This window comes from Abrus precatorius, unplaced genomic scaffold, assembly GCF_003935025.1.
Source record: "Abrus precatorius isolate BTA unplaced genomic scaffold, Abrus_2018 Scaffold6, whole genome shotgun sequence".
Taxonomy (NCBI): Eukaryota; Viridiplantae; Streptophyta; class Magnoliopsida; order Fabales; family Fabaceae; genus Abrus; species Abrus precatorius.
In genome coordinates, this window is record NW_020874406.1 from 4,749,474 (window position 1) to 4,774,784 (window position 25,311).

At 29.2% G+C, this 25,311-nt stretch overlaps 2 protein-coding genes across 2 annotated transcripts; one reads left to right on the forward strand and one right to left on the reverse strand.

The window, feature by feature from the left end:
* The first annotated feature begins 42 nt into the window (after positions 1-42).
* On the forward strand, positions 43-5,280 carry LOC113870047 (cellulose synthase-like protein D1). The gene is made up of 6 exons (XM_027506643.1): positions 43-617; positions 1,209-1,638; positions 2,279-2,662; positions 2,886-3,261; positions 3,731-4,133; positions 4,329-5,280. The coding sequence occupies exons 1-6, from the start codon at positions 43-45 to the stop codon at positions 5,278-5,280; spliced, it is 3,120 nt and encodes a 1,039-aa protein (XP_027362444.1).
* A 12,001-nt stretch (positions 5,281-17,281) lies between these two features.
* Positions 17,282-22,450, reverse strand: LOC113870048 (putative two-component response regulator-like APRR6). The gene is made up of 6 exons (XM_027506645.1): positions 22,321-22,450; positions 19,613-19,762; positions 19,359-19,522; positions 18,855-19,107; positions 18,516-18,592; positions 17,282-17,689 (listed from the first exon to the last, which is right to left on the reverse strand). Exons 1-6 carry the CDS (start codon positions 22,448-22,450, stop codon positions 17,282-17,284), a joined length of 1,182 nt encoding a protein of 393 aa, XP_027362446.1.
* Between the last annotated feature and the right edge of the window lie 2,861 nt (positions 22,451-25,311).

Consider the following 25,311-nt stretch of genomic DNA (forward strand, 5'->3'; position numbering starts at 1 on the left):
AGCACATAAATGTGAAGGAAAGGGTAACTACCATTGGCAAAGATGACAGGTTCATCAAAATCTCCAAAATCATCCAATTTGGGGGCTAGGCCTCCACAAGGGGTGAAATATACAAGACGTACTTCAAGTGGAAGGGTTGTGAGCCTTTCAAGAGATGATGATATAGATTTGTCTGGTGATTTTGCAGGCCAAAATGATTACATAAATTACACCGTGATGATGCCACCTACCCCAGATAACCAACCTGGAACCTCTGATCATACCAGGCAAGATGGTGCAGCTGCACCATATGGGACATCAAGGTTTGCCTCTGAATCTCAACAAGATGGAACCAATAGTAGTGGTGGTGGTGGGCCTAAAATGGACAGAAGGATGTCCGTGCTGAATTCAGTGAATAACAAGTCCATGTTATTGAGGAGCCAAACTCAAGATTTTGATCATAACCGATGGCTGTTTGAGACCAAAGGAACTTATGGGATTGGGAATGCATTTTGGCAAGAAGATCAAAGTGCTTTTGGCGAAGACAGTGGAGTGAGCATGTCAGATTTCATGGACAAACCTTGGAAACCACTTACTAGGAAAATTAGAATTCCAGGCTCTGTACTTAGTCCTTACAGGTATGCACTCTGCCAATTTTCTAATTCATGATATCAACTAATGCTTGATTGTGCTCCATGTGGTAACAGTTTTTCTTGTTGCAACATTTGAGGCTTATATATATATTATTATTTTTTCCAAAAAGCCATGCTTTCCTTTTAGGATAATTTTAGGCGTGGTTGCCTCTGTTGAATATTGTTTTCTAACTTAGATTTAACCGTGATAGTATTGGTTCTCTCTCTCTCTCTCTTTGCGTGGTTGCCTCTGTTGAATATTGTCAATTGTTCTATTCTATTCGATTCAAGTGCATCAACTTAGTGGCACAATGAAATTAGTTACCACTACAAAAAATCCAATAATTGTTAATAAAAAAAAACTACTTTAAACATGCTTAAGTGACCTTCCAATTTTGATTGAATGAACATTTAATATTGAAAGGCATGCATTCTAAATCACTTAAATGATTTTAAGGTTATCAGTTATTGGTATCATCTACTTGTGGCATTTTAGATGATGATAAATGTACAATTTTAAAACCTTGATTGCAAGAGTTGAATTTGGAGTTTATAACAAGTTTCTATATTATTTAAGAATAATTTTTCTGTGAACAGATTGTTGGTGGCTATCCGTATGGTAATTCTAGCCTTCTTTTTAGCGTGGCGAATTCGTAACCCTAACCATGATGCAATGTGGTTATGGGGAATATCAATTGTCTGTGAAATTTGGTTTGCCTTCTCTTGGCTTCTTGACATACTTCCCAAACTCAACCCAATAAATAGAAGCACAGACCTTGCAGCTTTACGTGACAAGTTTGACCAACCATCTCCTTCCAACCCTACTGGTCGCTCAGACTTACCTGGCATTGATGTCTTTGTGTCCACTGCTGACCCTGAAAAGGAGCCACCTCTTGTCACTGCCAACACAATTCTTTCCATTCTTGGTGTAGATTATCCAATTGAAAAAGTCTCATGCTATATTTCAGATGATGGTGGTGCCATACTCACATTTGAAGCCATGGCTGAAGCTGTCAAGTTTGCTGAGGTCCGTTTACAACCTTAAACATGGAACTAATGCAAAGAGTTTCAAAGAGAAAAAAATGTCTTGCCTAAAGTGAAAAAAATGAAAGAAAAAAGTATAGCTAAATCCATTACTAATTTGAATTGATGTACCAGTAAACTTATATTGCGATACAATAACTTTTTTGAATTCTTAATCATATTTTTATATTTTATTTCACATATATTTTTCTTTATCATCATACGACAACATCAGAAGTTAAAAAAAAAAAGTAGGAACAACACTTATGTGTCTGATGGGAGATGCATGTTTAGAAAATATTTCTCTATTAAATTACGGATATTGGCACTCTTACGTACTTTCTCATCCTATGTACTTTTTTAATTTAGAGTTAAATTAAAAAACTATATTACCTCATAAACTAAAGCCAAATTAAGATGCTAAAATTGTGATAAACTACACAAAGAGAAATAAAAATAGAACCTACATCTCGGATAAGTATTGGAATTTAAATTTCTTTCAAACAAAACTAATACCTTATGATGAAGTTTACCATGCTAATTTCCCAAAGAACTAAGGGATGCTACATTAATCATGAAACAACTTTTACTCAATTGAGATTGATTATGATATAACGTCGACTGATTTCTTGATATACTCACAGGTCTGGGTACCATTTTGTCGAAAACACAATATCGAGCCAAGGAATCCTGATGCTTACTTTAGCTTGAAAAAGGACCCCACAAAGAACAAGAAACGACCAGATTTTGTCAAGGACCGCAGATGGATAAAGAGAGAGTATGATGAATTTAAGGTTAGAATCAATGGACTTCCAGAGGTAATACGTAAAAGAAGTAAAACGTACAACTCTAAGGAGGAGAAGAAAGCAAAACAATTAGCTAAGGAGAAAAATGGTGGATCTCTTCCTTCAGATTATACGAGTGATGTCCTTAAAGCTACATGGATGGCTGATTGCACTCACTGGCCAGGGACTTGGCTCAATCCAACTAGTGATCACTCTAAGGGTGACCATGCTGGAATCTTACAGGTACTATATCTGCTTTCTTCTTTAGTTTAAATGCATTTTAACCCTTATATATCTATATATATAATAGTTTCATTTTTAAGTCTTTATAGTTTCTTTTAGTAAAGGAATTGGTTTCTAGTTTACGAACCAAAACCAAAATGTAGGCATGGTTGTATTGGGGTAAGAAAAACTATATGAATTCAAAACTAAACTTTTACTGAATGTCCATGTTTATTACTTGCAGATAATGAGTAAGGTCCCAGAGCATGATCCTGTAATGGGCTACGCAGATGAGAAAAAGCTAGATTTCACAGGAGTAGACATTAGGATTCCAATGTTTGCATATGTCTCCAGAGAGAAGAGACCAGGGTATGATCATAACAAGAAAGCAGGAGCCATGAATGCTATGGTTCGAGCCTCGGCTATATTGTCAAATGGGCCATTTATACTGAATTTGGATTGTGACCACTACATCTACAACTCCCTTGCTTTTAAGGAGGGAATGTGCTTCATGATGGATCGTGGTGGTGATCGCATATGTTACATACAATTTCCACAAAGATTTGAAGGGATTGATCCTTCTGATCGATATGCAAATCAGAACACAGTCTTCTTTGATGGTAAGAACAAAATTTCAAGTTTTTTTTTTTTTCAGAAAAAACCAAGTGAGTTAAGGTATTATTTAATATGCTGTAATCATACAAGTACTTATGACTTAAATTTGATTATAAAATTTATTAGAATAAGTTAAAAAGAGCTTATATGAATAAAATATATTAAAAAGCTTATTAAAATAATTTAAAAACTGTTTATAGTAATTATAATCTCTTCATAACCTCATCCAAACGCCTTTTGCACATACGAAAAGAAAGAGTCATAAAATAATCCAACTCTTATAAATTAAAATAATGTTTTGTTAGAAGTTAAAAGTGCATAAATTGATTTTATTTTGTGAGATAAATTTGATACATGTTACTTTGTTATTTTCTTCTCAAGTACTTGTTTAGCCAGTGGTTTAGTATATTGCTAAGATTTCCAATTTTTTCTCTGTTAAAATGTACTTGTATTTAACAACTTATAATTTGTTAGGAAATATGAGAGCATTGGATGGTCTCCAAGGTCCAATGTACGTAGGGACAGGTTGCATGTTTCGGAGATATGCACTATATGGATTTGAACCACCAAGGTTCATAGAACACACAGGCATGTTTGGAAGAGTGAAAACCAAGGTGAACCGTAATGCACTACAGGCAAGATCAGGTGGTGATGATGATACGCAGCCATTGACATCTGATTCAGAAATGGGTTTCCCACAGAAGTTTGGAAACTCAAGTATGTTCACAGATTCCATAGTTGTAGCCGAGTTCCAAGCAAGGCCACTTGCTGATCACAAATCTGTAAGGAATGGAAGGCCACCTGGATCACTGCTCACACCACGTCAACCACTGGATGCACCCACTGTTGCTGAGGCAATTGCTGTCATCTCGTGCTGGTAACTTACTCTATTATCTCTATACTCCAAAAAAATTAGTCACAAATTTCATAAGTTAAACTAGATTTAAGAGTTGTTGAATAAAATGAAGTGATAGAACTAGTCATCTATCCCAATATTGATGACCATGTCAATGTCAGCTCATTATACTTAGGCAATGGCTGATGTGGGAATCTTTTGGATGTGTTAATGCAGGTATGAGGACAAAACTGAATGGGGAGATAGGGTAGGTTGGATTTATGGATCAGTCACAGAGGATGTGGTAACTGGTTATAGGATGCACAACCGTGGGTGGCGATCAGTGTATTGCGTCACAAAGAGAGATGCTTTCCGTGGCACAGCACCAATAAACCTCACTGATCGCTTACATCAAGTGCTAAGATGGGCCACAGGTTCTGTGGAGATTTTCTTCTCAAGAAACAATGCCTTTTTTGCAACTCGACGCCTCAAGTTCTTGCAGAGAATTTCATACCTCAATGTTGGCATATACCCCTTCACCTCCATATTTTTGGTTGTATATTGCTTTATTCCTGCACTATCTCTTTTCTCTGGACAATTCATTGTGCAAGGTTTGAATGTAGCTTTCCTCACATACCTTTTGCTCATCAGTATTTGCCTCACTCTTTTGTCCCTACTTGAAGTGAAGTGGTCTGGGATTGCCCTTGAGGAATGGTGGCGCAATGAGCAATTTTGGGTCATTGGTGGCACTAGTGCTCACCTTGTTGCTGTTATACAAGGTTTGCTAAAGGTCATTGCGGGCATAGAGATTTCATTTACTTTGACATCTAAGTCAGCAGCAGATGAAGATGAGGATATCTATGCTGATCTTTACATTGTAAAATGGACTAGTCTCTTCATTGTGCCACTAACAATTATTATTGTTAACATCATTGCCCTGATCATGGGGATCTTAAGGACTGTATATAGTGTTATACCACAGTGGAATAAGCTCTTAGGAAATTTGTTCTTTAGTTTCTGGGTGCTATCTCATATGTACCCTTTTGCTAAAGGGTTGATGGGTAAGAGGGGAAGGGTGCCAACGATTATTTATGTGTGGTCAGGAATTCTTTCCATTACCATTGCACTGCTCTGGATTACAATTGATCCTCCAAATGACACTCTCCAAGCAGGAAGCATTGAAATATGAGATGATGGCAAGGGAAGTTGATTTTGAAGCATAAGGATCTAGAAGAATTTTGCAAATAGATTAAAAGGAAATTTTTATTTAAACAAAGAAAAAAGGATTAGATGGCACTATTTTTTCTTCTTCAAATTTTGTATAGATTGAAATGCAAAAGTAAGCATAGCTGGATCCGATGGTGGGGAGAAATGTACAATAGAGGAATACTTTTGTACTTAATTGTTTATTGTTTATAAACCTGTAAATTTTTATTGTGACAAAGGAAAAAAATAAATAAAAGATAAAGGGCATCTTTCTTTTAATTATACATATAATTAAGTGCATAAGAAAACATTACTATGAAAGAAAAAAATGTATAATAAAGAAGTTCTTTAAAATTTGTTCATAGTTTATAAAAAATTGTTGTAATTAATTATTTAGAAGTTTATAAAATTTTAGCATCACTGTACTTTTAATCCTTGTACTTTAATTTATATTTAAAATTTATTTCCATTTTCAAAAAATAAAATAATCAAAATATAAAAACTAAAATATAACAAGCTTATATTATATTATATTATATTATATATATATATAATTGGTCGAATGTTTTTATTAAATAAATAAATTTTGTTAAAATTCATACAAAATTAAAATTTATTAGTAATTTATTATGTTACTTTATTTTAATAAAATGTTAAACATCAAATTTTAAGTAATATAATTATAAATGTCTAAATTATATGAAATTTGGTATATAGTAATCAATTTTATATGAATATATATATATATATATTTATATATATATATATTTATATATATAATATACAATTGAGTACCATTTTTTAGAAAATTTGATGAGGTATTAGCACCTCATGAAAAGCTTCTTCAACATTCTTCTTTATCTCTTTTTATTTTTAGAAATTTTATTCTATTTCAAATTTCAAATTATAAAAAGGTAATAATTAGTCATAACAAGGTCATTTATTATTTGTCATTTTCTATACAGGCATGTTATTTTGACATATTGTATTGGAACTCATTCCAATAATTTATAGAAGAAAGGAAACCCAATAAACAAAAAAAAAATATCACCAAATAATCTTTTGAAAATTTGAAATCAGATTTATGTACTTTGTAGTTTTGAAGCTCTTCTACCTACTGTTACAAACCTTTATAGGTGAATAAAAGAAAAGTTAAGCAATGAAGTCAAGTATCATCTGCGTTTTGCTTTATCACATCTTTATATTTGGTTCTTCCTTCTTCACATTATTTGAAATCAGTTTGGAGTGTCTGACTCCATTGCTCTTTCTTTCTACATTTACAAACCTTGCAAATGAAGAAATATTAACCAATATAAGTTAGGTGTAATTTATATTTTGTTTTTTTATGTATTCATGTGTGGTTTACCCTTTTTCATATTGTAACTGAATAAGCATCCTAAAAAATAAATTCACTCAGCACTAGCAGCAAGTTCTTTCAACTCTTTTTTATTAGTTTTGTGTACTTTGCGACTCTGTTATTCTGCATCTTTGATGATAAATCTTGCATTTGAATAGAAGGAAAGCTTAAGAAAGCAAACTCAGGTATCATCTCCATTTTTTTTCTTACACCTTCATGTATAGTTCATACTTCTTCCTCTTTCATTATTTATTACTTCCTTTCTCTTTTATCTAATTTATAGAGCATTATTGTTTTTATATATTTTGATTGATTACACATCATTGTTATGAATTTTTTCATTGCTTGATAAGAACAAGCTCAAGTATCATCTCTACTTTGGTTCACCCTTCTTTCTTTTTATTATTATTCATTACTTTGTTTTTGTTTTATAGAATATTTATATAATATTGATATTTAATATTTTAATTGTTTACATACTTTTGTTATGTATTTTTTTCCTGTTTAGCAGGAACCAAAGTTAATAAAGATTAATTAACGAAACAGAAGTGTTCCTATTCGGGAAACACTAATCTTCTGACCTTTGCTTGGGTAGGATGACGTCCTTCCGTACGTTGCTGACGTAGAGAGGTACCTGCAAAAGGCACTCCGATGCTGAAGTCAGGTCTCGGTTTTGAGCAATAAATACTATTTAATAATTAAAAGTCAACCCTTTACCTGTACCTCTTACCTTCTTTTTATAGGAGATATTATGGGCTAATGGGCCTTGTGGGTCAGCCTTGTTCATAGCCTGATAATTAAGCTGATAATATTCTTGGTTTGTTTTTATCTAAATAGATTTAATTATTTATTAATTTATAATTAATATGCCTTGAGAGGTACTCATCCTTCGTAGGCCAAATAGGTACTCGATTTCCTCTTTCTATGAGTAAGACCGAGTAGTACCCTACCCGGTACACTAGCCCCCCAAGCCCGAGGAGGTAGGACAAAAGGGCTAAAATTAACTGGTGAAGTGCTTGACAATGAGAATACATGGTCGTCGAGTAGTCTGCTTACTTCAAGCGATATCTACATGTCAAGTATTCGGTTTTAGCAGGGAAAAATGATGATGTCAGCTTTAATGAGTTAGGTCAATTCATGGAGATACATTTTCAGTCAAATTCAATTTTATGTTTTCTTTTAAAAAATGCAAATAAGATTTTTGGGGTTTTAAAAATTATAAATTAATCGAATTGAATTACGAACATAATAAAATTGAGTAAAAATAAATTAAGAAACATCAATTCACATAATACCAAATACGTGTAACTCCGACTATCATAGTGTCTAAAGATTTAAATCCGCGTTTGAACAATCACCTAATTCAGTTATTAATTCAATCAAATAACCTAATTGAACAAAATTACGAATTAAATCAAATAATTATTTAACTTAATCCACTTTAATTATCAAATCAAAGCATCAATCAAGTCTTAATTTGAATTCTAACAACAAGAAAGTTAATCACAATCATAATAAATAATTCTGATATTAGAGAGAAAAAGAGAACAAACTCAGAGCAATTTAGGGCATAACTCAAGTCAGAATTATAATGTTAGAATTGAATGAGAGGTTTAACCTTCCATCGAAGCACTTAACCTACGTAAGAATGAGAAAAGAACGAGAGAGTTCGAAAGAAGGTAAAAACAAATATTCTTATTTCGGCCAAGTCTCAAAATCTCAAAGTGTTTTATCACATCTCCTAAATCAAAACCTTATTAGTCTAATTATAAGCTTTGATTAGGGTAAACTAAATGACCAAAATCCAGGCCTTAATTATAACTACAAGCTCAAATACAATTATCTAATAACAAAGTGTCCAAATGCAATGTCGCAATAATATTCAGCAAATCTGCCTGAACTTCAAAAAAATTATAAAAAATTGAAATCAACTCTAAATTTAGCGATCTATATATGCATTTTGAAGCCCTAGATGTATAAAATCCAATGCAATTAAAATCAGCCAAAAATGATATCTATAGAAAAAGTTATGGTCAAAAGAATAGTCAGAGGTCCAAATTATCGAAAAATACGAAATTAAAGCATTTATTGTAATAGGCCCAATTTATTTCACTAAGTAGAAAATGGTAAAAACTTTAAAAACAAAGCATATTAAAAGTGTTTATAAATAAAAATAAAACTATAAATATAAATTTAAAATATGTTACATCGAATTCTCTCACACTTAAGACTTTGCCCTCTGGGGCAAATCTCAAAATCAAACCATGGAGAACCAAAAATAAACTAAACTATGTACAAAACTTATCAAGTTCAAATATCATGACTAGAACGGAAATCAATCCTCACAATTCAAATTTGCAAATGAACTCACCAAATCAAGTGAATGAACCATAAAAGATAGAATCTTCACATGACATACTCTGAATCACTCAAGTGTGTAAGGTAAAATGTATCACTCAAAATGTACAACATGAAGCATGATCAGCTATAAGATTGCCCATTGCCTATTTCTCCACTAGAATTCACATATACACACAAAAATCAAGAGGATTTTGCTATGTTATAAAGGGGCATGATGAAGGTGGAAAAATTACAAAGGTAATCAAGTTAAAATCAAAGAGGATATAAGAACAATGAGAATGAATCCAAAGAAAGTAAGTATGAAAGTAAATCTCCTAAACAAAGATGTAATACAATCCAAAAATAATCCTTTTTTACTTTTGCTAGCAACGCAATGCTTCTTTTATTTTTTATTGCTTACTTTTTCTTTTTCTTTTTCTTTGTTTCTCCCTTTTTTTTAAGGAGTTGATTTTTCTTTTCTCTTGCATTTTCTAAGGTAATCTCTCACACACTTATTTCTATGATCATTCCCAAAACAATTCCAAAGTTCTTGTATCTCTAATGTAACATTTTAAATTTAATTTTCCAATAAATGAGAAATTTTGCAAATTTTTGAAATAATAAATTTTCCATTTTAATCCAAGTTTCATCAACCATTTCAAATAAAGAAAGGGGTTACAAATTATATTAAACAATTGTTACAGGACTTATTCTAATACAACAGTTTTCTGAAATAATATTATAAGTCCTATAGCAGTTCTATCCACTCCTTCACTGAGCCTGGTGCTGATTGTCTTGATTACCTGAAAAATGAATGTAAGGGTAAGTACTCTACACTACCAAAACACAATCAAACATAGAGTCTCACCTCCAGCACAATTCCAATACCTTAAACAAACACAATTACAGGCAACATTTCACATTCATAAGTACAAAATACAAATTCATGCATACGCACACCAGCCACACTCATTATAGAACTGTGATCACATATTTACACCATGAATAGTCGCTGGTTACCCCGCCTTACGGATACCACGTGGACAGTCACGGGTCCCTCAGCAAAGATAGTAGTCAGAGGTCTAGTCAGGAAGAGAGTGTGTATCCCGTGGTGCACCTGTTCTGCAGTCGATATCACCACCACTCCCTCTTCCCCGAGGTATTTCTACTGTCCTCATCTCCCACATCCCCAGTGTATCGCTGAATCATTCATAGCACATTACAACGGCGCTAATACGCCCAATCTCACATATTCTATTTACGCATGCATTAATCATGCTTACACACGACACACAGCCCACATTCCATTTCACAGCACATGGCACATAGCCTACAATTTTTGTTTATATTACACGGCCTTTGGGCCCACATTTTCACAATATTCATTCAAATACACGGCACAAGTGCTTATACTCATTCACAACACTCGACATACATGCCCTCATTCTATCACACAATATTTATATACAATCCATCAATTTTGGGTCAACACACATAATGTTCATACATCACTGCACTTGACTCATATTACTTTTCTCAGCAATTTCCTACCAACTAACTCAGCCACAACACAATATTCAGCAAAACAACAACAATTCATGCACAAAAGAGTAGGATAGAGTCCCCTTTACCTTAGATTGACGTCCCACGCGCTAAATCCACCAAGAAATGCTCCCCCTCACGAATTTCATCTTAAACATATGGAGAAACTCCATGAGAACCCAGGGGAACATGAAAACAAAGAAAGGGGATGAAAAATCGAAATCCTAACCATTAAAACTTACCTCCAAGCCTTCTCCACACGGATTCAACCTTCAATCAAGCTTCCGAACAGCTTTGGAGGCAATTAATCGGTGGAATAGGGCTTTGGGGAATGAGAGGATCGAAGGGAGAGGGAGAAATAACTCTCTCCGAACCCTAACCCTCTTTAAATCCTTTTCTGGTCGTGACACTCTCGCTACAGCGAGATATCAACACGCCTTCTTGCTACAGCAAAAAAAATAAGAGAAAACTGCACTCTGGTTTCTGCAGAATCTCGCTACAGCGAGACTGCACCCAGAAATGCACCCCAAACGGTCGCTCTCTCGCTACAGCGAGACGTCTCTCGCTACAGTGAGAAGGCGACAGTTCTGATCCTTCCTCCTAGGGCCCTTTCGCTACAGCGAGAACAGCCCATTATTGCGCCCTGCACTTAGGCACTTAGCCTATTTCAGCTCAACCAGCCATGCATACACCCATCTACATATATATATATATATATATATATATATATATATATAAGAATAATAATAATTAATATTACCAAAATTCGAGACGTTATAACTAAGGTTAAGTCACATTATTGTTTTACACCTTTGACTTGAAATCAAGTAGGATCACAAGAAATAGGACAATTAGCCTAAAAGGGGCTCAAACAATGAAAATAATGCAAGGTTGGCTTTTTGGCTAGTAGTTTGTAAGAAGGAAATGATGTCTCTATCATATTAATGCAAGCATATGGAAATATAGTATCAAAAAGGCTCAAGGCAAGTTCTAGCATCATACAACCATGAGTGCAATCACACAATGAAAGAAAGTAAAATGACATTATATTTTCATCAATATGGCTTAAAATCTCACAATGTATATATTCTATCACAAATAATCCAACACACAAGATATCAAAGTTCACCTATCAAATCGAAAAATGATTCAATCAATCCATCAAAGCTATGAAATAATCACTTGAATAGATTATGTACACACTAGAAACATAATACGCCCACTTGAAATTAATATTATCTTAAATGAAAACATAATAAGCATATAGACAATTCAAGCAACCCAATAAGTGAGAGAGAGGAAAGAATACTCCCTATAAATCGGGGTAGGTGGCCAATTCAAAAGTAGCCTCCTCTTGTGCATGTTTTGATAAGTCCTCATGAAAATGCTTGAGTCGATGCCCATTAACCTTGAAGCTCCTTTGCGATCCCATATCTTGAAGTTTAACAACACTAAGAAAAAAATATTAATAACGAGAAAAGGACTATCCCACCTACATCTCAATTTACCCGTCATCAACTTAAGTCTAAAATTATATAAATGAACTTTGTCACCAATGTGGAACTCTTTACACCCTATTAGCTTATCATGAAAAGCGTTGATACGCTCCTTGTAGATGTTGGACTTCTCATATATTTTTTTACGAATCTCCTCCAACTTTTATAATTGAAGCTTCCTATGTGAACTATATAACGCCTTAAATTTTGTAATATTGTTTTGATTATTAGTATAAGTATATGTGCTGCTATTTGAATGTGTATTTGATGAATATGATGATGCAAATATATGTGTATATATGTAATAATGTAGACATGTATGAATATACGAATATGAATATGTGTAGATATATATATATATATATATATATATATATATATAAGCATAATTGTGAGTATTGATTGTGGATTGATGGTTAGATGTGTTTGAAATTGATTGAGAAAATAGGTTAAGGATTCTCGCTATAACGAGAAGACCCTAGGTGAGTTGGATGATTTTGTTGCGTTCTTGCTGTAGCGAGAAGGCAATAGAGAAGGATGCATTCTGAGTTGTAGTCTTGTTGTAGCGAGAAGGTCTCACTGTAGCGAGATTCTGTAGAAACCAGAATGCAATTTTCTCTGATAAATACTAACTTCGGCATGAACAGTAAAGCGGTGTGAAGAGTAGCTCCAACATGAACAAGGCCAATTTTTTTTTTTTAAATTTTGCTTATAAATAGGGGTCATTACACAAAATTTTCACTTCTTCACACTTCTCAAAGATTCTAGAGAGACCCAAGGCCATATATCACCATTTTCTCTCATACTAAACTTTCCTAAACTTAGTTTTCTTGTCAGATCTGAGATTTTACGTCTATTATGAAGGATTTGAAGTAAGTTTCTATAAGTTTGAAGTTAGATTTCCGTTCATTTCTCTTTTCTTCTCTTTCTTATAGATAGTTAATGATATCTTAAGAGAAATTTCGTTGTAAAGCTAAATCTTCGATGGATCTTGCTTTAAAACAAATAATATTCGGTAGATCTGGTGTGAATTGTTATTCTAAGGTAAGGGGAGCTTACTTTAACCACTAAATGATGTTTGGAATAATTTGGTATGTTTTTACAAGAAGTTTTGAAATAATTTTGTCAGATCTCTTGGATAAAAGCTATTTTCTATGTTGTAACTGCTGTTAATTGATTTAAAAGCTGAGATTTGACTAAAATATATGAATTATTTTAGTTGAGCTGTTGAGAATATGATTTTGTCTATGCCGCATCATGCTGAGATATATGTCTTATATCATTATAGAGCTGAGTTACATGTTTAAGTGGGTAGACATGTAAAGATAGAGCATGCTAAGCTGTGTTGTGCTGTGTTGTCTGGACCAGATACCGGAATGGGTCGCTCTCAGACTAGCTCGATTCTTTCTGGATTACTTAACTGTGAAACCAGCTAGAATTATTTTCATGTTGTGCATTAGATGGGCTGAGAATGCATGAGGTTGTTGTTTGTGAGTAATATTTTGCACTATATATATATATATATATATATATATATATATAATTTTATTTTATTTTTGTAAGCTCACTCTTGCATTTCTGTCTATGTTATTGTGTGCGTGTATACTGCGATGATTGTACGGTAGTACGTGAGCAGATGTACTAGGTATTACATCTACTTCACAGGCTGAAGGGCCAACAGAGAAGTATTAGATGGTTGGAGTCAAGTAATTTTGCATTAAAGTCATTTTCCTTATATTTTGAGATCTTATATAGAAGGAGTTATGGAGTAAAACTTTTGTATATTTGAGTATTAGGAATTAAATGTAATATTATGTTGTTTTGTTGGATATTTGTTGTAAATAACTTTTTTTATTTTGAATGACAAATGAATTTTATACTTATATTTTCTGTTATTTATTTATCTCAAATAAGAAAGTGATGTAAAAATAATGTTCTTGATTTCTTATTGTCGCAACCGGGCGGTCGCAACGGTACAGCGAAAAATATTTTCAAAAATATCAGAGGAGTCGCCACCAAAGTTTATTTTAAGAAAACCTTGGAAATTTTTTTTTTAAAATATCATGATCTTTGAAACCAAAAATGAGTTCGAGAGTCATTTACGTGTGGGGAAGGTATTAGCACCCCACAACGTCTGTTTAAAACGGTTACCTAAAATTAATTGTGCAAATTTATTTAAATTCTGAAAAATATTTATTTAATTTCTAAACATTAATTATTTTTATTTTAGAAGAAGAAATATTATTTATTGAGATATTATTTGGGTTATTTTGAAAATTATTTTGACTTGACGGGTACGGTTCTTGCTCCTATGTATCTCCGGGTGCAATAAAAAACTCAAAGTCACGCAATTATATCTAAAAAATTATGAAGTTAGTTAATTAAAATAAAGTTTAGTAAAAAAAATTTATTTTGAGATTAAAATTATTTTCATAAAATTATAATGTTTAGGATACAAGATAACGCAGTTATACATGTACCATACGAGAAAACAATACAGAAAGTGAAGGAAGATCGCACAACTATATTACAAATTGTTAAAAATATTTTATTCGTAAATAAAATATTTGAATTTGAATTTTAATTATGATTAATGTTGAAAGAGAATTAAAGATAGCGTAAGCTATACATTAATCTCTTATAATTTTTGGACAATCGAAGGTAATGTAAATCACACATCGATGTTATAAAAAGAATATATAATATAATAAAAATGGAGAAACGATTTGTTATTTAATTTATCAAAATTAGAAATATGATTTAAGAAATTTTAAAATATGAAATTAATTTCATTTAATGAAATGAATAAATAAATTTGAATTGATTTAAAAAATATTCAATAATAATAATAATTAATTAATTAATTAATTAAAACTTTATTTGATAAATTTATGTTATATAGAATCTAAGGTAATGTTGGTACACACAGGTTCTAATAATTTATAATGCATAAAGGTAGAGTCGCTATACATTAGCATTATAAATCATTGTGTTCATAAAATAAATTTTATTTAAATTGATTGATTAGTAAAATAGTAATTATAGAGAATAGATTTTGATTGATTATTAAGATAATTAAATTTTAATAACATATGATAAATTAATATTGTCCAAAGTATCGATAACATAAGTACACGTAGACTTTATCAATTTATAACATATGACGATAGAGAAGCTACATGTTAATATTATAAATTAATGCAATTATATTATTTATTTATTTAAAATGTAATTTATTAACTAATAAACAGAAGATTACTAAACATGAAATTAAATTACATAAACATTCTATAATTATGTAATACAGATAATAATAATAATAATAATAATAATAATAATAATAATAATATATAAAAAAATATTTCAAAAATTCATAAATATACCAAATTTAAGTAATAATATCATAATTATTATGAGAATTGTTATTCTCACATTACTTTACCTATCCTTTATATAAATTATTTATTTACTTATTTTCAGATTTAATTGGTTGAATCTGATTTTTTTTAAATAATAATAATAATAATAATAATAAAATATATTTAAAAAAATAAAAATAAAGTGTTCATATCTAACACAACAGTAATTCTAGCTCAAATTTTTTGAAGTCCCATTACTTTTTTATTACACAACAAAGTAAACAAATAATAAAATAAAATTAAAAAAGAAGAAGAAAAAGGAGGTAACTTTAATTGTTGTAGGTTGCAGCTCAGCTCTGAGCACGTCTCATCTCCTTTCTTATCAATCAAACAAAGCAATAAAATAATTCTATAATGGTGTAACTTTATCAATTACATAACGTAAAACTAGTTGCATTCGTAAATGCTTCTGGTGCTAGCAATCACGTCAAACATTTATTCTCTTTTAATAATAAAATAATAATTCTATTAGCAATGATAAATGGTTCGTTGTTACTTCTCTTACCATTCGTCTTCTATCTATTGTTTTCATTTCATAAAAGTTAATACATAGGTATTTGGATGTAAGTTTACGAACAAAGATAATACCTTGTTATCAGCCGAGGAATATTTTCGAGCAACAATAGAAGATAAAGAGCAGCTGTTAACGGTGCAGTTTCTTCCCCTTTTTTCAGATCTTCTCAACTTTTCTTAAAATTTTCGTCTTTCCCTATCTCATCTCCCTCTGAAAAGCTCTCTCCTTCTAATTTTAAAGATTTGTTGAATCTCTAAAATTTTTCTCTTTTTCGAAAACTCTCTCGGATCTCTTACTTGAGATTTTATATTGGGTTCATTTAAGATTTTTATAAAACGCTAAAATCTTGAATTTTTTTTTTCTTTTCATGTTTAAAATTAGTTTTTGATTTTGGGAATAAACCTGCATTATGCAGGTTGCTTTTCCAGGAAGCAAAATCATTTTTTTTCAAAAAAATTTCATTTTACTGTAAAATAATTTTATTTCATTTTATTTTTTATTTTTTAATTTTAGAAATAATATCTGAAAGACAAAAATTAGTATTCACATTTATAAAAAGGAATCGTAATATTATTCGAATAATATTAACTATTTAGATTGAAGAAAGTTTTAAACTTATAATTAATTTAAAATATAAATTATAATTAAAGAGGGTGTCATGTGTACTTAAAGAGAGTACGCTAATGCAGAAAATGACACCACCGCACGAGAAAGTATTAAAATAGTTGCAATATTGACAATTGAGAGAAAGAATATAATGGATCAAAATAAAAGACAACAATACAGAATAAGTGAATCAAACTCCGTAAAAATCAACGAAAAGTATAGAATAGAAGGCACCGTAATAATGTTGAGAGGAAAACATACCCAAGGCTGAGAGAGCTGTCATGCCAATAGAGCTTCAACAATAGTCACAATGGTGAATATATATATTGCTTTATATATTTAATACATATAAAAATGTGTATATTTAATTGTTAATTTTTTTATTATAACTAAAATAAAAAAGTTAAAATTGATTAATAGTTTTAGAGATTTATTGACTAGTTTGGTTTCAAAATATTGACATAAAAGGCCATAAACACAATTGTTATTAATAAATAGATATTGAATAATCTGAACACGAGCGCCTGGAAGCTAAAATTGTTAAGAAAATTATTACATCATGCATCCCAAAATAACATTAATAAACCATTGTTATGATGATCAAGACAATAAGGACAAGGATGACATGTCTTTGCATGCTTTTAAGATTTGCAATGTTATGGAGGGACAGACCTTATGATATACCAAGGTTACATATATAATATCAAACTCTAGCTGTTTTCCAGAATTGTTCTTAACATCTCGCTGTATTGTTCAACATCGTCTGGGTTTATCTCATTTCCAAAACAATTATTAGTGTCACAATCTTTCTCTAGCATTTCTATGATATCATCATATGCTGTTTCAGTTTGATCCATTGAAGCATCTGGCAGAGGGTTTCCCACTGTATCACCAAGATTTTGGCTTCCGTTGTTGGCCAATCCAGTTGGAAATTCATGTGCAAAGGATGGATTGATTAGGGCTTTTTGCACTTTGTGAAAATATGATTCATGATTTTCAGAGTAGTTCATTACAAGCTGGTCTTGTTTCTTGCTCACATTTATGGATGCAGTTGATGCAGGGCTACCTGTTGCAAGTTCAGCTGTTATTTTCAGTACATTCTTCCAATGCTTTTCACACTATTTATTGAAGTTTATTGGACTTAATCATATTAGTGTCACTTTCTATTTAATAAGACTCGTTCTTAAAAACTGAGTCCCAATAAATTTGTCACTAATAAAAAATATTTTCCTAACTAGTGGACATTGGTCAAGGAATTTCAGGTAGAAATTATTATTAAAAATCACGACAAGATCTATTGAAAATCACAGAAGAAAGAATATTACTAATATATTCAAGACAAAACCGGTGTTTATTAGAAAAAAGTTATAAAAAAATGTATTACTAACATTTTTTTCTCAAAAATAATTGTGAATTTGTTATCTTATTGTACTTGAGCTTACATTTACAGACATGGCAACTCACCAAGGGAACTTTGGCTTGCCAATGGGGAAGGAGTCCAGCCGCTAAACTTTGATGATGTATTCACCGGACGTAAACCAACATTGCTTGTGATCTGATAATGCTTTAGCTGAGATTTGCATTTCTGTGTGGACGGAGAAAATTGGTGATCATATACAAAAGGTTAACAAAGAAATGTGAATTTGCAAGTCTTGTGACTCAAACAATAAGCGTGAATGCAAGAAAAGGATAACATAAGGAAGAAAATAATAAAAACGTGCTTCCTAATCCTAATTTTATACAGTGATGCTCTGTTCAAACCATTAATTAACTGTTTTCATCATTAAAATTTTACAAGTAGCAATTGACAATAGAGCTATATGATATTAGTGAAACCAATTTGTAAACTATTAACATTACATATGTTTTAGCCACCTAGTACTGTAGGCAAATTAAACTTCGAAAGAAACAATGTTGTAATTAAGTTGAAGCGACAGAAAAAACCTGCATATGACTTGAAATCTGGCGTGATGTCAGGTCAGGCACATTCATTAAATTTAGTATCGCTTTTGGGCGAGCATCTGAGAACAAAAATAAACAAAGGAATCCATAATTGACAGTTGTAATGAGAATAAAAATTATGGAAATTAAGGGACTCTTTGATTTCAAAAAATGGTTTTTTTTATAATATTCTTCGAATATTTGTATAAGAAATACTGAAAATAAAATCAAGATCAGAGTTTTATAATTAAAAGTGAAAACAGAAAAATAAAAGAAAAAAGTTGTCAGAAACCAAACAAAGCTTAATGAATTGAATATAAAATGGGAGCAAAAGTAAAGTACTTTTGTTGCCTAGCAAAGCTACTGCTTTTGTAAACTTGAGATGCAGCTCAGGAGTCCACACAACACGCTTCTTTCTAGCATACCCAACTTTGTGTTCTCTTCTTTCCTCTGTCTCTTTGGCTATGCAATAATGGCTCTCAAATTTCATTGGTGATGACCAAACCTCTCCTCCTTTCTCTCTTTCCTTGCTTTCATTGTCATCTTCTTTCCTTTCACCATATGATCCACCAGCTTCGCATTGCGTGGTCATCAGCTGTTCAGTGCAACTATTTAATTTTTAATAGATTTTCCTGAAACCCTCTCTCTTTTTAATTCGTTTTCACCTTTAGAATGTTAATGCCATGCAAATTATTGGACCAAACATTTACCTTGTCATTCAACGAATATTATATATATAAAATTTTTAGAGAATTAACATAATAAATATTTTAGACTACACAGACTAAAATCTTTAAAAGATATAGTGACATATATATTTACATTGTAATCCATTTGACAACCAACCTTGTTTGCATTTTGAGCTTCCATTGCTGAGGTAGGTTTCGAGGAATACACATGTTGCCACAAGCATTTGAAGTCATTTAAAAGGATTGGTTCTTCAAGGAAATAACATGATCCTTTAGCTAGTTCTCTCCCAATAACATCATCAAACCCTTCGGAGGAGATGACTGAACAAGACAAACAAATATAAAATTTAATACGAAATTGTTGGAGAAAATCTAAGTTCATTAATTGGAAAACCGAAAATTTCAACTCACAGATGACAGGAATGTCCTTCTGATGCAATAAATTAAGAAAAGAAAAGGCATCTATGGCAGGGATGTTGACTTTAACCATGACAAGTTTGAACCGATCTTCATGAGTGCAAATCATGGACACAGCCTCTGATACTTTATCTGTTGCAGTGACTGAACACCAAAACAATTATGAAGATTGTAGAATAGCTTCTACACTCAATGATCTTCATCCACAAACATATATATATATCTATTACTGTGCAAGTATTAGCAAATTAAATACGATGATTTGTTTAAACATTGAGAAATTTTCTTTTCATTTTTGGAACAAAATTGGAAAATAATTATGGGAATTGCAAATCAATATCTTTCAGAGTGAAATTTTTTAATGGAAAAATAGAAGATTTTTTTTAAACATATGAATTGTGTTTGGAGTGTCATCATTTGAATTATATAATAAGTAGTAGAGTAGCTATACCAGTGCAAGCTTAAAGTTAATTTTTTTTATTATGTGCTAATAATTATTATGTACCGAACATGAAAAATTTAAATTAAAAATAAAGATTATTAATATATTTAAGAAAAGTAGTTTCTAAAGATATTAATTTTAAAAAAAATAAATATAATTGAGTAAAATAAATGAATATTAATTATTATTATATAATTAACCTCTATATTATAAATGAAAATATATTATTTAGAGCTATTCTTTTCACATTCTGTCATGTGTACATTTTAAGATCAAAATAACTTAGAAAGACACGTGAATTACATTTTCTTCTTCTGCAAGTTAATTTCATTCTAAATTTTTTAAATTAAATTTGTTACTTAATTTTTCTTTATTATCTTATATAAATTTTTATACTTTTCATAAATATAAATTTTTATATTTATAAAATTTATTTTAATTTTTTATATTTTTTAATTTAAAGTTTACTTTTAAAAGTCTTATTTCTTAAATTTATAGTTATTAATGTATATTAATCATTGACATTTAATTAAACATTTTTATACTATGCGATAAAGTATTATTTTTTAATTCTTTTTCATATCAATGCATATTATTTATAATTAAAGAGTTAAGTCAATATAATTTTTTAAAAAATTATTATTTAAAATTATATATATATATATATATATATTAAAATAAAATATCACTTGTATTGATTGATTTGCTAAACTAGTTTATATAAAATCAAATGAAATAAATGAAAACCAAAATTTAAGATAAATCTATTATTTTTATTTTTCATTCATTCATGATGATATAATTAAGATAAGTATAATTTATCATTTATTATTTCTTTATCATTTAGTGCGTAACCTGAAAAATGAAATGAAAATTTTACTTGTCAATATAAATTATATAAATAATGATACAAAAATTTTACACTCTCCCATTCATCTGTCATTAAACATTCAAACATAATATAATGATAAAAAGAATTGTAATTTATATTTTTCATGTGTAAATACGGTTTTAATTTCTTATGAATTTTATCATTTAAATTTTTACAATATAAAATAAAAATATTAAAGAATAAAATAAATGTATTTAGAAAAAACGATTTAATTTCCAAAAAAGCAAAGACAAAATTAATGGCTTTATAAAATTCGGTAGTACCATATTAAAAATTTAATTTAAATACATTAAAGTTTAATTTATATTTTTTTTAAAACATATTAGTCTTTACATATTATGATAATTATAATACAGAAATAAAACTATTGATTATTTTTACAATTTGGAAAGTAAATTTCTTTATCTATCTTCTAAAAACAATAATTTTTTTACCTTAGTATTTTTTGGATATATTTTTAATAATATTCATTTTATGAAGTTATTTTTACCAAGAATATTATACAGAGGAAAAGATCCACTTACTTTAAAAGTAAGTATAAGTAATCTATAAGTAGATTAAGTTTATAAAATTTAATATAATTTAAAAATTATTTGATAATATATTAATAATTAAATATAAATTATAAAAAATTGTCATTTAAATTAATATTTTATTTATCACATAAGAATATTTTTATATTGATATATTTTTAATAATACGCATTACAGATATTATTATTGTCATAATTTAACTTTGCATATAATTTAAATTTGAGTTTAATTTATAAATAATTTTATATTTTCAACCAATTATATACAATAAATATGATTTTTGTAATAATTATTATAAAAGTTAAAAAAATTCTTGCTTATATAATAGTATAGGATTGGATTACAGCATAAAAAACTATTACACAGGCAGTGCATTTTACTGAAATTCTTTAAATTTATGTTTTTATTTTCTAAAAGTAATGTATCGATCCGATCTTAGTCCAATCTGATGTTCACCCAGACTATTTACTGAATCTGCTCAAAGAAAGGCTCTTAAAGCAACATGTTTTTGGTCTCTTTTATACATATAATAAAAAAATATATAAAAAATATCAAATTTAGACACTTACACTGAAATTTAATTAATGACATGCATTATCATAAAAATGATATAGGATTATTTAACAATTAGATTTATCAATCTTTTTGTTGTACAAAAAGTTATTAAAGGTAATGGATACTCTTTCTTACCATGGGCATATATAATTTAAAGAACGTTTTTTAAAGAACTATCTTATAATTTGCTTTAGGCGGGTCGTGTTTATCTCTTGGTCTCTGGGCAAACAATCACAAAGAAATGCAGCAAGAATATAAAAGAAGGGTTCAAAGCATATACCGTTGAATGTGTATTGCTGAAGCAGTGATGACAGATACATGAGAGACAATGTGTCATGATTCACAAGCAGAACGTTTAGGCCTCTTGCAAAGGGAGGAACGTAATTGACCACTGAAGACTCATCTTCCATTTTTCTGATAATTTAGAAGCTTCACAAATCTGAAGAGATCGAACAAGTATATACGAAGTTTGAACAAGAAGGAAAGTTTGCAATTGATGTCTGGCAAGGGTTATGCGATTTAAATAGAGAGCTTTGGGTATCAAAGATTGGGTTTTGTGTGAATATAAATACTTACCACTGCACAGTCTCATGTTCATCAAACGAATAAAGGGACAAATTTTAAAAGACATTTTGACAGAATTTATCTATTATTGATACGGACAGCTTTAATTTATTTTTTATTTTATATAATATCATTATACTAATTAAATTTTTATAACAATCTTTAAAATAATCAGTTTCTTTATGCATTATAAATAAAGAAGAAAGAATAGTATATAATGCTTTACAAAGTTTATACAAAAATTATAATAAAAAAATATATATTTTAAGACGATTATGAAAAATGAAAAATATTAAAGTATAGTATAAAATCAAATCTATATTATATATGGAATAAATTGTTAATATGTTTTTTTTTCTAAGTTTTTATCTTGTGTAACATAAAATGTGTTCTATTTATGTATTAATACAATTCAGTGTAAAATTTGTTTCATTCTCATGCAATAAAAATGTTCCTGGAGACATGAATGCGATGACTATAATTATTAGGGCAATCAATATGTATATTGATTATCGAGAAAGAATGACATGTTCGATATGATGGTGAGAACAAGAAGACAAAAGGAAGAAGAAAGAAATGTAATAGAGTAATAGATGATTATTCATATTTCTTGGTGGTAATTGAAAAGTAGTTAATAGTTAGATAATTAATTTATTGTGATTAAAATTTAAAAAGTAAATATTAAAATATATATTACAAAAAGGCTTTCAATTTGAATAAAAAAACTCTTACACTACTTTATATATATATAAACACACGTAATATGTATAATACTGTTATGTGAGATCAATACGTGCTACATAAATTATGTTTGCAATTATTGTTTCATAATTATAAAATCATTATATTTTTCTTCTTTGTGGCAACATGATAGTTACAGTCAAAGGCAGATTTTTTTTTTCAAAAGTTGTTTTATTAGCATTTACTGAGATTGTTTATAAATAATAATAATAATAATAATAATAATAATAATTATTATTATTATTATTATTATTGTTGTTGTTGTTGTGGTCAATACAACTTTTTGTAATTATTACAGGTTTGATTAATTTTTTAATATAAATATTTAACATTTAACGTTGTTGTCTTTTTTAATTTCATCATTGTTTTAACTTTTTAAAATTTAAAATAAAAGCATTTTTAATAATTATTAAAAACAATATTTTTACTTCTTTCAATAACATGTACTTAGTGATATTGTTAATACACCTTTCAATAAAATTTTGCAATACAAAAGTAGATTGTTAGTCAATTGTTTATTATTTAAAATTCATAGAAATTTTGGCATATAAACATACAATATACATGACATAACATGTGTTAAGTGATGTGATGTAAAGTTACTAACATTCGCTAAGTTTACCTAAGAATTTCTGACCTTATGATTGGTATGACTTGAAGATTAATTGTAATTATGACTTAAAATAAATAAGTCAACAATTTGAAGTCTATTGACCATTAGAAAAGGGAAATACATGTATATACATTACTACCTTCCATTGGTGATTGTTATCTTTTCTTCCAAAAGCATTTACAGCGGTCAGTGATTGACTGTTAAAATTATATTCACATCTCATTTATATACTTAAAATTAATGACAATGACACTTAATTTTTTGACTGATGAATGAGTCAGTGAGTGCAATGTAAATTTGCTTCCATTTGATGTTCTTAAAAATGTCACTAATTTTGTTAAAAATGACTAATAAGTTAGTTAAAAGTTGAAAATTAATTTTTAGTTGAGATTTAAAATACAAAAGCAATTAAGTTGGATTATTATAATTAAAATAGTAATATTAGTTATTATCTTAGCTGATAGTACAAATTAACATAAAAAGATATGTTTATACAATTTTTATAGTTAAATAAAAATATTTTTTTGGTAAAAATAGTTTTAGATAGTTTTACTTAATTTTGAACTTTTTTTATTTTTCTTTAAAGTAAAAAATGCTGTTAAGAATTAAAAATAAATAATATAATACTTAAAATAAATAGTGTAATATTTTAGGACATAGTAAATGAGAAATTTTATGAACGTAAGAGGTTAAAACTGAAAAAGAAAATTATTTGTTATAAGCACTAACACTATTTCAAGCAGTATATGAAAAATTTGCTACAAGTTAGTGCGATAAGCTTGTTTTTCAAATACATTTTATTTTAGTTAAACCACCTTATCAGTTAATTAAATAATTTATAAATTAGAAAAAATGGCTTGCCAAATAAACATTTTGAAACTCAAATAAGAAAGTCAAAGCATTAATTTTTGGATTTTGTATTACAAGACAGTCAAATGAAAAATAAAATTCATGCTTTCAAATTAATTGCCTAATTATTCTTTTATTTCGTATTAAAATATAATAGTTATCATAGTTCAATCAATCATGTAACTTTATTGAAAGATTTACAAAAATATTTATCTTAAAATAAATTATTAAAATAATATTATTTGAAATATATTACTAATTGAAATTATGTAATTTTTCAAAAAAAATCTATTATTTTAACTTTCATAAAATTAAATTTTTTTGGCATCTTTTAACTAACAAAAAATAAATCACTACAAATTTTACTGGGTTTGAATTTTTTGTGATTTTAGACTCTCCTCTTTCCCCTCTCCCCTCTTGAAATTATTCCATAATGATAATATGTTTCAAAATACATTATTTTATTAAATTTTTTTAAAAGTATATTACTTTCACAAATAAAAA